The sequence below is a fragment of the Lycorma delicatula genome, chromosome 4 (assembly GCF_047948215.1).
Source record: "Lycorma delicatula isolate Av1 chromosome 4, ASM4794821v1, whole genome shotgun sequence".
Classification (NCBI taxonomy): Eukaryota; Metazoa; Arthropoda; class Insecta; order Hemiptera; family Fulgoridae; genus Lycorma; species Lycorma delicatula.
Window position 1 is genome coordinate 159,846,155 of NC_134458.1, and position 15,976 is coordinate 159,862,130.

The 15,976-nt window shown below is 30.3% G+C and overlaps 1 protein-coding gene across 1 annotated transcript in view; it reads left to right on the plus strand.

Annotated features, from left to right (window-relative positions):
- LOC142322740 (mutS protein homolog 4-like) overlaps positions 1-15,976 on the plus strand; it is a 64,546-nt gene that overhangs the window by 11,013 nt on the left and 37,557 nt on the right. Inside the window, exons 2-7 of the mRNA XM_075361817.1 lie at positions 1,040-1,146; positions 3,549-3,697; positions 7,317-7,507; positions 10,971-11,092; positions 12,827-13,047; positions 13,510-13,707. Coding sequence (XP_075217932.1) covers positions 1,040-1,146; positions 3,549-3,697; positions 7,317-7,507; positions 10,971-11,092; positions 12,827-13,047; positions 13,510-13,707 — 988 coding nt within the window. The remainder of the gene's footprint in view (positions 1-1,039; positions 1,147-3,548; positions 3,698-7,316; positions 7,508-10,970; positions 11,093-12,826; positions 13,048-13,509; positions 13,708-15,976) is intronic.

A 15,976-nucleotide genomic window follows, 5' to 3' on the forward strand; every position in this document is an offset into this window, starting at 1 on the left:
TTTATTCCAGACATCCTATCGTCATCGAATTGTACAACGCAATCGGTGAATTGAATAATCGCAACACAGAAGTAAGTTTCTGCTGGGTCCCTTGCTAAATAGGGATTCTGGGTAATGAAGATGCACATTCCGGAGCCAAAGTCACATGTAATCAACCTCCTTTCACCACTGTGTTGCTACTTCTGACTTTATTTATTATATAAAGCAGTCTCTTCGAGCAAAGTGGGAAGGTGAATGGACGGCTACCGTTGATAACAAACTCTGGTACATTAAAGATTCTGTTTTTACTAGAAACGTGTTGCATAACATTAGAATTTTTGCATAGATTTTAAGCAACTATGGTTATCAAGGTCTCACCCCCTCGTAGATTTGCTTAGGCATACTATTAACTAATTCTATTATGTACTACTGTTTATGGAAACCAACAGGGGAAACCTCCCTTAAACCTATAGAGTTTGAGAGGTTTTAGTGGGGGATTGGGGGGGGGGGGGGGTTTGTTGCCAATACTAAAACACTAATTCCTTATTATTAGTCCAATTCATGGTTGATTTTGCTGTAAGCTTTGGGTCTCAACCCTGTTGAAAAATGATGTAAAATTCTTCCAATGGCATATTATTAATTGTATATAAAAATTTTGATTTTAAGATCATCTTAATATATATTTTTATTTGTAATCCCATCTCTGTTCTTAGCCAATAAATAAAGAGATTTTAACAATACGTGAAAAAAAGTAAAAAAAAAAAGGTTTTAGCCTCACCATTAGGACACAGCATGAAGCAAAAGTATATAAATAATCCTCCTAAGAGATATTGGATTACGTAAAAAATATTGTACCTTGAGTAAAACTTTGAACCCATATTTGGAACCCATGGTGACTGGATTTTTTCTTTTGTGTTTAACAGGCATGGTCATTGCTATATTATATGGTGGTAATAATATTATTCATATAATATATCTATTTTTCATATCTATTATATGATGTGGTATATCAACTTCACTGATTTTTTTTTTTTTACTGGGTATTAATACATTTTTTCAGATCAGACTCAAGCAGTGGTCCTCATCCACATACCACTCCATCTGATAAATTAAGAACACCACGATCTACTTCAGGCAGTCATGATAGTAATCATAATGTTATATTGGGTAAATGTTTATCAGTCAGTAGTATATCATTTTAATTATCTAAGTTACTTGTTCATCAGGCAACTATAAAGAAGATTATTAAAAATCTCTGACCATTACACTTGCCTTAATAAGGAAAAAAGGTTGAGTGAGCAGATTGCAATGAGTTGTTACTTTAGTTTGAAGAAAGACACTAATTCATCTATAGTTGAACTTCTTTCTATTAACCTTCAGTCTGTAATTTTGTATGATCATGAAAGTCTACAGTTGTAAAATTAACTTATAACCTTACATTAAATTAGTTCTGTACCGCACATTAATTTGTCATTTGCTGTGATGTACTGAGTGGTTTTAGAACATTCTTAATTTTAGAAGCAGCAGCTGTCGATTGCACTGACCATTGTTCTGCTGTATCTCCAGGTTGCCCAATGTATACCATAAAAATATGAAATTAAATATAAAATTCCCTTCTTTCGTGATATTAATATATTTTTAGCTTTCTGTAGTTGCTACATAAAGTGAGGAACATCATCTTGTCACTGGCCAAAGTCATTATTGGTTGTAATCATAATCTGCAGTTTAGTTGCAACTGTATTGTGGTATTATTTATCTATGCATTCCTTTTAATTAACAAAACCTTTAAACACAAAACATTAACTAAAATATTTAATAAAATATTACTATATTACTAAGTTACTATTAATGTTTTTCAAAAAGCCATAATAAGATCTAAAAATAAACTGTTATATCATTTTTTGGCATCATTAGTATGAATCGTGTGAACCAGTATTTACAAAATTAAAAATATTAACTTATCTTTGTGTTTATTATGTTTATGAGTGTGTAATCTTTGCTAAAAATTAGTAGTTGTTTATTCTTAATATACTTCATGTATCAAAAAGAATGACCAAATTTCTAAAACCATACACTTGTGTGCACAGTCAGTGAATGAAATTCACACCATTTGAAAGTGTGTGTCCTAGAATTTAAAATGCAGATTGCCAGATTTCAATACTAGCTCTTAAATGTATGCTAAACTCAGTCATAAACAACAAAGCTTCTATAAAACAGGAGGCATTTTATGTTGTACGATTTAGCAAGACGGTACATAATGGTTAAACTTGTGTTTTGATAGCATTTCAGGATAGATGAAATATTGGCTAAGGATATTCATCACTGGTATAAACAATTTGAAGAATCGGGGTGTTCATATAAGGAGAAGAGTCCAGGGTGACCATGCACTTCAGAGGAAAATGTACAACAAATTCAAGAGGCTTTTCAGCAAAGCCTGAAAAAAGTCTACTTGTTACCATTAGCCGAGAACATGTGATCCCTCATATGATTGTTTGGCATATGTTAAGATGACAGTTCTGTTTCAGGCCATACTAATTACAACCAGATAAGCTCTGTGTAAATGACAAAAGAAAACGTAAAGATTTCTGTGATATGTTCTTAGTTGATATGGAACAGAGTAAGTTCTTACCACAGTTAACTTTTAGTAATGAAGCAACATCGTATTTAAGCGGTAAAGTTTCCCTTCACTATGTTTGCATAAGAGGATTGAGAATCCCAACAAGTGTGTACTGTAAGTATCACCAAAGTTAATGTTTTTGTGTGGTTTTGTTTATAAAAATTTATGGCCCTATATTTTTTCAAGGAAACACAGTAACAGGGGATTTTTATCTTCAGATGCTGCAGTACTTGCTTTTTGCTGACTAAATGAAGACTTTGAATAATTCATTTTTCACCAAGATGGGACCCTGCCACATTGGCACTAACAATTTTGTCAGTTTCTAAATAAATCACTTTGGCTTGATGCTGGATAGGTTGTACGGGAGTTATCATCTATGAGGCCAAATCTGGAGGAACAATGTGAAAGTGGAAAACAGACAATTGGTTTTTTTTAAATTGTAAATTCTCGGGAAAGTCATTCCATGCTGGTTAAGTAATACGTTTCATGATACAGAGAAATGTCTGGAGTATCTAATAGTTTCATTGATTGAAATCAGCTCTTGAGAAAAAACAAAGGAAGAAATTAATGATGTCATTACCTGTGCAATGAAGCAGTAGGTATGTTTTCTAGAATGGGTTCCAGGAATAATTCTACAAGCTATTTGAACACTGGTAAAGCAAATTGGATCCTAGCTACAGAATATAATTATTTATAAAGATAATTTCTTATACTAACAGCTTTTTTTCTTCATCTTTGGTAATTTCATAGAGATCTCTGCTTTGTCAGTTGGTGTTTTTATGAAATTAGAAAGAGGTGCTTCTCACCCAATCTATTGATCAGGTTTTAAAGCAGAAGTTATTAGGGAGGTAAAGTACAGTGGATTAGGTAATATTTAAAGAGAATATCATAAGACTGTGTATTTATTCAATTTTTGTTTTAATATAATTATTTACCTGCTATACTGTTTCAGCTATTACAGAGGGCCGTGGTTTAGCTAGAGGAGAGATCGGCATAGCGGTAATGGATATTAAAAGACCACAACTTATTTTGTGTCAAATAAGTGATGCTCAGACTTATACAAATACTTTGGCTAAAATAAATTTCTTCAATCCAGTTGAGGTATTTTATATCTTTTATTATTCATTTTGTAGATATCGTAGGAAATCTGGTTACCTGGTACATGCAGTATTTTTTTTATTATTAATATACAGGTTGATTCAAAGAAACGGGAAATTTAAAAAATTAAATAACGTTAATGAAAAATTTTTTTTAGAAAATGAATTTTATTTCATGTAATTGTACAAATGTTGCCATTTTAGGATACATACATTTTAGTTTATTTTTTAAAGATGACATCTTCCAGGTGACCTCCTCTTCTACGTAAACACTCATGAAGTCTCTTCGTTAAATTGTTCATAGTTTGACGTAACATCTCAACTGGAATTTCCGCAATTGCTTCTCGGATCTTTACCTTCAGTTCTTCCGTTGTAGCAGGTCTACTGTGGAACACTTTGCTTTTAAGGTGACCCCACAAAAAGTAATCGCAAGCTGAGAGATCAGTTGATCTGGGAGGCCATCTAATGTCACCATTTCGTGAAATGACATGTTGTCCAAACAATCGACGTACAGCTGCCATCGATATTCGTGCAGTATGTGACGTTGCTCCGTCTTGTTGAAACCAGGCTGTGTTAAGAATTGGTGGAAATCTCTTTTGTTGTTCCACAACAAAGGTTTCAAGCATGGCTACGTAACGAGCCGACGTCACTGTAATCGCAAGACTGTTGTCATCCTCAAAAAAATAAGGGCCTATAACACCGTAAGATGACATAGCACACCACACGGTCACTTTTTGGCTGTGCAACGGACACTGGTGTAGCTGCATAGGATTTTCTTGTGCCCAGTATCTGAAATTTTGCTTGTTAACAAATCCACTGAGGTGGAAATGCGCTTCGTCTGACATCCACAGTTCGTGAACAAACTTAGTTATCATTTATCTTCTGAAGCATTACATTACAGAATTGTGCTCGCACAACTGCATCGTTCGGTTTCAGTTCCTGGACGATCTGCAACTTGTATGGATGGAATTGCAAATCCTTCACTAACATTCTCCGAACACTTGAACTATGCAATTGTAAAGATGCTGAGAGACGACGGATTGACCGATGTGGACTTCGTGTGACAGGTGAGGTTTTTTGCCAGTAAAAACCTAATCACTGAATGCAGCTCACAACTTGCAGGATTTTCTATTGAAATGCATATTTCAATAATTCACAATGAACAAAGTACGAAAATCACAGTCCACATGCTATGACAGCTTGATTTGTACTAAGTGTAGAAACGTTTTGATGCCAAGGTGGCGGCTCTATCTCCACTCATCTCCATGCTAGGCACAAACTTAAGTTACTTTCTGGACCGCCCTCGTACATGCATCTACTGATAGAAAATTGCACTCTAGAGGTTTATTTTGAATTTTTGCACACTTGGGACCTGAAATTTAGAGAAATACAAAAAGAGTATCCAAAAATTTCATCCATTACAGTACTTTCCCTTACAGCATTCTCCATGAAGATTGGAAAGTAAGTAATTAATCATTTAGTATAATGTTCATTTTAGACCATCATGATGAACAAAATCGGTATAAGGTTAATTGTATTAAGATAATCTCTCAGCCCCTGCTGAAAATGTCACAGAAACATGTAAAAAAACTATTGAAATTATTTTGCACTTTAAATTGTTTTGTATTTTTGTGAGTGAACTTTTACAGCCTTTTTGAGTCAAGACACTTTTGCCACATTTCTTGTAAAGAGATTTTCTTATGATTTTTTATTTATTTTTATTCTCATGTTATTTCATTATTTTACCTGGTCTTTTTTTAATTTGAGATACTGTCATATAACATACATAGACAATAAAAACATATTAAAAGAAAAGTAGCTACTTATTAATCTAACCCATTTATTCATTTGGGTTACTAACTCCAAAGCTTTATATTGATAATACTGGGCTACAAAAACAAATGTGTTTTTTCTGTTTTGTGCATTCAATAAAGTGTGCCTTATAGTATTTTTTTGTGCTGATTTAAAATTTTTAAATAAAAATTGAATAAAGAGCAGGTTTTTTTTTAGTAGCATGGATTTAAATAAAATATCATTTCTAAAGAAATTATATAGTATGTATGATATTATCTTATTATAATATGATCTTTATGATATTAATCTATAATATGGTATCTCATCTATATGTATTTTTCTTTAATCTTCTTCTGTATTCAGCCTCTGGAATGTTACATTTCAGTCTACAATAGTAATCACCAAGCACATTCAGGTTCCATTTTCCCTTGTGGAATATTTCAAGGATTGATATATCCTAGTAAAAGCATTCATAATGTTCATCACTTACATTGTCAAGGTTAGGTGGAAAAGTCTAAATTTAAATGCGACATATTGCATCTCAATTTTTTATAGTTTTCAAGAAGTTCACTCACCAATTTTTCATAGTACTCATCCTTCTTTAATTCAGGAACGATGTAATAATATTTTGAAATGTCAAATGTTGCTTTCTCAGATTCATTCAAAATCTGAATCCTTCATTAGCTTATACAGACAACAGATGTTCCTTCATCAATTATTGCTTCAGTAATCCTGGAAAACTTTAAATTCAAGTACTGGATGTAAATCCGATAAAGGATTTACAGTACGCCATTGGAGTACACTGTATTGTCTTGTAGGAAGAACTGGTACTGAAATTCTTGTCTAACATGGAAAAAACATACTTTAGTGCCACTTTTGAGGAGATTCTGGCATTTAACCTTGAATCCAATAACTTACAATACGTGTGAATGTTAGACAAATTCAGATTACAAACTAGATCACCCCAACTGGAGTCTTATTCTTTAAGGCCATGGGGATTGTCATCCCCATGGCCCTAGCCTCTGTAGCTTTTCTTCCCATTACACACAGAGCTGTGGAACACTTTACACTGTGCACATGTGAAATACGTGGAGTCATACGTTTTTTAAACAATCAAAGCGTTAAGCCCGCTGAAATTCATAGGTAGTTGGTTGCTGTGTACGGTGTCGCCCTGCTGCACGATAATGCACGTCCACATGTTGCGGGTCCGACACGTGATTTATGGAGAACATTTGGATGGGAAATTTTCAATCACCCACCGTATAGTCCGGACTTAGCTCCTTCTGATTACCACTTGTTTGGTAAACTGAAAGAATTTTTGAGTGGTAAGCGATTCGTGGGTGACGATGAACTTAAAAATGCTGTTATTCAGTGGCTAAATGGACTAGCGGCAGAAGAATACGACGAGGGTTTATTGAAGCGAGTGTGTCTACAATAAATGTCTTAATTCATCTGTGGATTATAGAAGTAGTATAAGGCATGTAGTTTAAGAGAAATAAGTTTTCAGAATAAGTATTTTTACTATGAAAATGGTTTTTACTTTTAAGAGATAATCTCTTGTATATTCCCATTGGGTTCATTATTGTAACATTTTTGCGGAGTCTATTTATTTCATATTATTTTTAGTGTATGACTGATCTTATTTTTGATCATCATCAGTTAATTGCTTAAATGACTGTGTAAGTAAACAATTTTTGTGTTTAAATTATTTCCTATTTCTTTGTACATTTAAATTTCATTGACGCATACAAATTTTATTATATGTTAGAATAAATAAATAAATATGTTATTTTATTTACTTCCTAAACTCTAGGCATTTTAATTTTCAGATTTTAATCCCCAACACATTTGTTGAGAAGCCCCAATCGGTACCGCTGTTTGATCTTATTAATGACTGTTTTCCCGATGTAAGTTTAACTACAGTTCAGCGTAGACATTATAATGACAAAGTTGGTTTATCTCAAATACAGAATCTATGTTTGCCGGAATACTTATCAATCGACCTTATCATTAAACACAAGTATGTGTCATTTATTTTATAAAGTAAACTTGATTGATTTATGTATGGAGTCATTTTTATTATTTTTCACATTTTATTATTTTATTTATTTGTGTAGTGGAATTTTATTAATCCATATTTTATATTTTATGAACGTATTTTGTAGTACTTGTATACCTAGATTTTAAGAGTTCTAGTAGCTCATCTCCACATTATTAGTCCTGGCTTACCAACTGAGAGCCTCTGTTTTTGGAAAGAGAGATATGCTGATGATTAAATTTATTGTTTATAAAGTCCCATTGTATTCGAGGCTTAAGTAAATGCCTACTGGTTTCAAGGATTCAAGGAACATCAGCATAGTCAATATTTTTAGTCAGAATGTTGTATTACTTTTAGATATTCTCTGAGCTTGCAATATTCAGTTACAAATTTCATCAGTGTTCATTTTCAGATTTAGTTATGTTATAGCTACTTTAAAGATAAAATATCTGTAGACTACCTGAAACTACACGCATTGTTAAAAAAAAAATTAATGTACTTAGTGGTTTTTTTATATCTTAAAACTATTGGTACTTACGTATTAATGCCACCGCAGCTACAGCATTATTTAAAAACAAAGCAGTCAATCGGATTTCGGTGGAAAATGAACAGTCTCTTTATTAATTTTAATAAATGGTTATTTATATTTATTTATTTTATAAATATAATTTAACCAAACAACTTATGCTTGCTTCGCTCGCTAACCTTGACTAATTAACAGGAGTGTTTTGATTATTTAAATAATAAATAATTGCAATAATTACTGAATTTATTAAATAAATACTCAAAAAATTATGGTGTTAATTAGTCAAGGTTAGCGAGTGTAGGTTAAGTTTGGTTAAATTATATTTATAAAATAAATAAATATAAATAACCAATTATTAAAATTAATAAAGAGACTGTTCATTTTCCACCGAAATCCAATTGACTACTTTGTTTTTAAATAAAGCTGTAGCTGCGGTGGCGTTAATACGTAAGTACCAAACTATTTATATGCACAGTAAGGAAGAGTCATAGTTGCAAAGATGAACATGAATTATACATAAAAACTGAAATTTTTCACAGACTAGAAATGGTATCCACATATAAAATTGTTAATAGCATAGAAACCTTACATGTGAGGTAAAAAATGTGCATGTTTACTGACAACAGATGTAAAAAATAATAAACTGCTTAAACAGCATAATTAATTTGATTTATCAAAACAAATTGAAAATTAAATATAATAAAATTTAAATTAAAGTTTAGCTGCATTGTAGTTCCTGAAACATATTGTGTTTTTTTAAATAAAAAATAAAAATTGTACTACAGCAAGTAAATTTATATGGAATGTTAAAAAGTCGGTAAACAGCTTTATATAACAAAACCTAGTTTGACTATATTACAGAAATAGATAGTGTTTGAGTAACTTTACAGTATTAAGTTACAAAGACCCATCAAGTTGGTCTAGTGGTGAACTCATTGCAAATCAGCTGATTTCATAATCGAGAGTTCTAAGGTTCAAATCCTAGTAAAGGCAGTTACTTTTATATGGATTTGAATACTAGATCGTGGATACTGGTGTTCTTTGGCGGTTGGGTTTCAATTAACCACACATCTCAGGAATGGCCAACCTGAGACTGTACAAGACTGCACTTCATTTACATTCATACGTATCGTCCTCATTAATCCTCTGAAGTAATACCTTATGGTGGTTCTGGAGCTAAACAGAAAAAGAGAGCATTAAGTTAAAAGTTTAATATTGAATACAATCTGAAGATGAAGTACAATAAAAACAAATTCCTATTGCACACTTTCCTTAATTTCATTGCTTACATGATTTTTGCTGAACTACTCTGTCAAATAGGAGTATACATAAAAAAACAAGGTTTGTCGTGATTTATCCCATCATTAATAACATGAAAATCATTTATTACATGAGCACCTTGCTATTTCAAAAAATTGATGTTTTGATTTGAAATTGGAAATAGAAATTTCAGACTTTCTGTAAAATATATTTAAAAAATTTTTGCATCTGTTCTATTATCTAGTTGCATTTATTTTTTTAATATGAAGCCACTTGCAGATTTTTTTTTAGTGCTGTATGTAGTGTAATTATTTTTTGCATGTATTGTTTCTTTGATGATCTGTTGTTTGTCAATCATCTTTTTTGGCAACCTTTCTGCTACTAAATTCTAACTGTTGTTATTCACAATTGCTTGAAACGTGTGATAATTTAGATAGATTTCAGGTAGTGTCTGACCCACAAATTTTTTTTAGTCACTATTTTTTCTGAAATGTACGAATATAATTGATTCAGGTTTTCAGAACTTTCAGTGTTAGTGACAATGAAGGTTAACTGTCACGATGTAAAAATTCTTCTTGTGTGTATTAATTTTTTGTGAAAAAATTTATTTTGATCCATAGATTACATAACTGCGCCTAGTATAGTTGATCCATGGAGAATTTCAGTGATGCAAATTATTTTCAAGTTTATTATAAGATAATCATTGCTAGTTCTATTATTCCCTATTTGCAAGTTCTCTTGTTCCAGAAGTTCTTTTTCTGAAAAACAAAGTTATTTAATTTTTTTCCCCTTCAAGCATAAGTAGGATACAACTAATAGGTTTTCAAAACTAAATATTTCATTTATCTCATATTTAAAATAGCTTTTTTTTAAATTATTGCATTGTAATAAAGTTTGTGTTAATTACTGTGATTGTGTGTAAATATTTTTTTCTTTTTGCTTTGATGAGTGTTTTTACTCTTAAAATATGATGTAATGGTGACATATTATATTAGTGTCATTTTTTACATAATGCCCAAAAAGGAGTGTAATGTATTTAGGGTATACACCCTAAATCACTGTATCAGCTCAACGGCTGAACTGATACAGATGTATGACCCTGTGTTGAATCCTTATATTACTAGGAGTGTCGTAGGCTAAATAATTATGTATATATGTATGTTTACTTGTAAGTAAAAGGCCACAAAAAATCATATATACGATTCTAAATTGATAATCTATAGTATTTTCAGTATCGATGTATTAAATGTGGATACATTATCATAATAAAAACTGAACCTTTCTGAATGCTATATTGTAACAAAAACATTCATAATTTGTCCTAACCCTAATACACTTGAGAAATAAGAAATTCTTGAAACTGCGTGTTTGCAGAAACTGCAGGTGACAACAATTCATTTTGTCTGCAGAAATGTGTGAGCAAAGCAGTGAATGTATTGACTGCAGTGATACTAAATACTACATTTAGCAGACTGACTGCAGTATTCACTTAACAATAAAAAGAACTTTTAATTTTTACATCCAACAGAATTGAATTTATAAATAAATCACTTTAGAAGTAGTTACACATACAAATACATTATTAATCTGTACATGCAAATCTCTGTATAGAAAATATTTGGTATTTTTTTTAAATTCATTATATGGTTTTTTATTTAGATTTTATGCTTTGGCTGCTGCTGCTGCTCTAATAAAATATATTGAATTCTCTCAGACTGTGCTATTTTCTAAAAGATCAATTAAAGTAGAATATCAAGGAGCTGAAGATATTATGACTATTGGTATATTTATATTTTTTTAAATGTATTTGATATTTATTAATTATAATGGTTGTCACTTAAAAATTATTTTCTATTTAAAAGTATAAGTATTGCAAAAAGAATTGTCTATTTTTACAATTCTTGCTGTGTAATAATCATGACTACATTATTTAATAATTTTAAACACTTTAAATCTACAGTTGTAAAATAACTGTGCAAATGAATAATTATATTACATATAAAAGCAAACTACACGAAAGTAAGTTTTACATTAAGGATTTTGGATATTATTATCAAATAAGGTTTCTTTTTTAAAAGATATTAAGTTATGTTAACAGGCTTCCATTTTTATCATAAATTTTTACCTGTAAATGAATAAAGGTTTTAACCTATCGTAAATGAGTTTGATTCATAATTCAGATGGCAGGAGAGTAATTTTAACATTTTTGAACTATTTTGGATTGTTCATCACAGTTTTCAAAAATTAAAGCAAAAAATCTAATTTGGTATCCAGTTTGTTCATGAATTATAATACAAGGTTTCCTTTATCTCTCTGTCCATAATTAGTTGTAAAATGCACTTTGAATTGAATATCAGTTGAAAATTTCTTAGTTTTATTTGCAAAGCAAAGTATTTAAGGTTATGCAAAATATCTGAAAGAATATTTTTACTGTCATTCTTGATTTTTTTCTAAATATTGTGTAACATATCACACACTGGTGCTGAGCAGAAAGTTTATCTAACTTTATTAAATTGAATCACATTCGTAATGTAGAACGTGCTAAAAAAGGCTAAATATGTAGTATTTCAAGACAGCATATAAAGAGCTATTTCACAGAGTTTATGTGACATCGAAAAGGACATAAAGTAATTTTGGATAAAATAATGAATTTTTACCCTCAACTGTTTAAATGGTATCATATTGATCATTAATATGTTCGTATTAGTGTTTGTAATGATAGAAAAAATTTTTGAGTAGTGTTTCATTAGTATAAATTAGTTTTGTCTAAACTATTTTACCTTTCGAGTTCCAACTTGAAAGAGTAATAAACCAAGCTTACATAAGTATGAAAATATGGATAAAGTGGTTCATTACTTTAAAGCAGAAAAAATTTTCACATGGCTTCCACTTCCATATAAAGAATAATTATGATAAATTATCGTAATAGATTGAACATCCTCTTTGTTTCAGTAATAAAAAAATTATATTAGTTGTAAAAAAAATATTGTAAATTTTATAATTGTAAAAAATTGTTTTATTAATTTCAAAAGGAAAATGGGGTGAGAATCCTGTTACTGTGAGAAGACTAGGTCCTAGGTTTGAATCCCCCTCAGGCATGGCATTTTCATAGACTATACAATCTCCATTTTCATATTCCCATGCACAAGCTTTCAGATAATGTGGTGAATTATTTTATCAAGAGAAAAAATGTATATAAAAATATTTCATCTGATAAATTTAAGTTAATAAAAGTTATCAAAATCTATGAATTTGGTATTGAGAAAAACTAGAAACTAGTTGAATTGAGAATCTCTTTTTTGAGATCTATTAAAAACATGTTACTATTTTAACAGTGCATATTTAATATTGTTAAATAACATTTTTATAAGTTTGTATAACTGAAATAAAAATATTGACTAAATTCTCCTGCTAATATTGCTAAATTGCAGTTGTTTAAAATTATATTTTATGGATTTAATACTTTTTGAATTATGATAGTTGAATTGGGGTTATATAATTATTTTGTATTTTAGATATGGAATCTGCAAAACAGTTAGAATTAGTTTTATGTAACAGTGGTGGTGGATATGAACAAAGTTTACTTGGTATATTAAATCACTGTTCAACTGTTAGCGGGCGCCGTTGTCTTCGTGCTAATATATTACAGCCACCGTATAATCATCAAGTTACTGAAATGCGTTTAAATTGTGTGACAGAACTTGTTGAAGATCCTAATTTACTTGCGTCATTGAAGGTTTGTTCATATCTATAAGTACATAACAATAAATCTAAAAATATTTTAATTCTTATTGTTCATTATATGACTTTTCTTGTTTTGTTGTTATTCATAGTTATTTATGATTAGGTTTTTGTAATTACTTGAAAATATAATTTTAGTGAGACATGAGTGGGAAATGTATGTCATAATTAGTAATTACAATGATTCATTTGAGTGAATCCTTAATTATTGTTTGAGTATGGTCCACTCCAAAATTCATGGGTGCCAAAACATTTTCTACAACTTTTAAGCATATTAATGTGTCAAAATTTCTCTAGATTATCTTTTTTTAAATTTAAATTCTAATAAAATTAATATTCTATTAAAACAAAAATAAAATATATGAATGACTGGAGGAAATGCCATTAACCCTTAAGATTAATTAATATATATTTCTTGTGTAATGTAATATAGAAGTTAATAACTTTTTTTTTTCAGAGAGAACTTGTTAAATTTGAAGATGTGGAACAATTACTGTGGTTGTGTTTACAGTTACCAAATTTAAACGTGACTGATAAGCCTAATGAAGTGCAAATGAATTTTATCCTTTTGTTAAAGGCTACACTGGTTGCTTTACCTAACCTTGTCGATTGTTTAAAAGATGCTAAAGTCTCATATTTTCATGATTGCTTGGTGGTAATTATGGCTTAAACAATGCTTATAAACTATGCTTACTATTATTATTATTCAGTTAACTGTATCTTCTCTTTCTGCTAAGATTTGACCCTGGAACTTCACTTATGAATAAAATGATCCCCAGATCTCTCTGAGTATCCTTTCTATGCATTTTATGCTTTGTTTTGGGTTGTAATTTTTGCAAATCACTCTCTTTTGTGCACAACCCTCAAGTATTTGTAAGGAGTAGTGTTATATTCTAGACACTCATTTTTATTCTTGTATTACTTATCTTTTATAATAGTCTGTTTGGTACATATGATAACAGCTCTGATATCTTTTGCACAGACCAGAATTGAACCTTGTAATATAAAATCTTATTGTTCTTATTTTAGTTAATTTTATTTTCTAAGTAATTCTTTTTTCTCTGATGTGGTTCAAAAATAGATGGACCTTACTTAAAATACTGTAGGCTTTGTTGTTTAACAAATTCTTTTCAGATACTGCTCTTAGTCTAATACATGCTTTTATATTTTTTGTTTCTGAGTATAGTGTAAAAACAATTTCCAAAATTAAAGCCATACTTATAAAGTGGTTATATTTTTGCTGAAATTTAAAAAAAAAAAGAACAAGTCTTTATTCTTTCGTTGATAAAAATTGTAAACATTGTTGGGCCAGGTTTTTTTTACAAATGATAATAAATGAATTAAAATTTCAAAAAAGTTATATTTACACTAATAGTAAATTAATCTTGCTCTCCAGTATTAAAGTTTTTTTTTATTTAGCTTGTCTCGAGCATTTGTAAGTCTACATTTGTACAGTTGCTGCTTTACCTTTATTGATGTAATTGTTTTTTCAAGTTTCAGTATCTAATTGTCCTTTGAGAAGGTGTAAATGATGCAGTGGTCTGTGAAAAGAATGTAACGCTCTTGTAAAGCTGGTTATAATAGTTAATTTGTTATGATATTAAACATGAGTATTTTTTAATTATTTTTAGAAATTATTTACAAGTTCTTTCAATTTAATTTGAAGATAGCATTAGCTAATTGAAACAGTGTACAGTATTTAACATTTAAATTTTGGTGACTTAGAAATACACATTCCTTTGAGTTCTTTATTCATATGCAGGAAGAAGGAAAAGCCACATGGAATAAAATCAGACAATAGGAGGGTGTGACAACAGTCAAATCATTTGCTTTTCAAAAAAAAAATGTTTGATGCTGAGGGCATCACTGGCAGGGTGTTGTCATGGTGTAAAAACCAATCACCACTCTGCTTATTGCCAGGTAATTTTGTCTCACACTTTCACACAATATTTTCAACATATCCAAGTTGAAATACTGATTCACCATCTGTTTAAAAGAGTAACAAATTCTTGGTGAACAATCCCGTTCAAATCAAAAAAGCAAATTGACATTGTCTTTTAACATTTGATGTAACGTGTGTTTTTTTTCTTTATGAACTCTGTGATTTCCATTGCCTTGATTATTGTTTTGCTTCTGGGTCATAACTACAGATCTAACTCGTATCACTTGTCACAACCTTAGAAGGAAAGTGTGGATCATTTTGATGTCGGTTCTTCAAAACACATATTAATGTGACCAATTTTCTGATCTTCCATGAGCAACCGAGGCACAAATCAAATGAAACATATTTTGCAGCAATGTGTTTCAAATCATCTGTTAAAATTCATTGACAGAATTCCAAGTCTCAGAAGTTGCTTAAATAGTTTGATGATGATGTTCATAAATTGATTTGCAAACTTTTTCTTATTCCTAATTCTGGAAAACCAGCTTGGTTGGTCTTCAAGTGATATTTCCCCTCTTTATAAAAGTGAAAACTGCTTGTTGACCTAGGCATTACTTAAAGCTTCCTCTTTCAAAGTATTTTGAACCATCTCTACTGTTCCAGCAGCTGTTTTTCCTAAAAGGAAACAAGGTTTAATATAAACTTTCTGATCTTTATGATTGTCTATTATGAGAATCACAGAACACATCAAAACCACCTAGAGAAACACAGAATACTGTGCAGCTTGCTATGGAAGTTAAATGTTGTAGAAAAGTTTCTCAGTGATATATTATAAGAGCAAAGCAGTCAAATTTTGCTGGTTCTTAATCAGGGTGTATAGCAACAGAATACACTAGTTTACAGAATTATGAGCATTCTCAGAAGTGGTAGCCATCTTGCTTATACAGAGTGATTCAAAGAAACGGGAAATTAAAAAATTTTTTAAATTAAATAACGTTAATGAAAAAATTTTTTTAGAAAATGAATTTTATTTCATGTAATT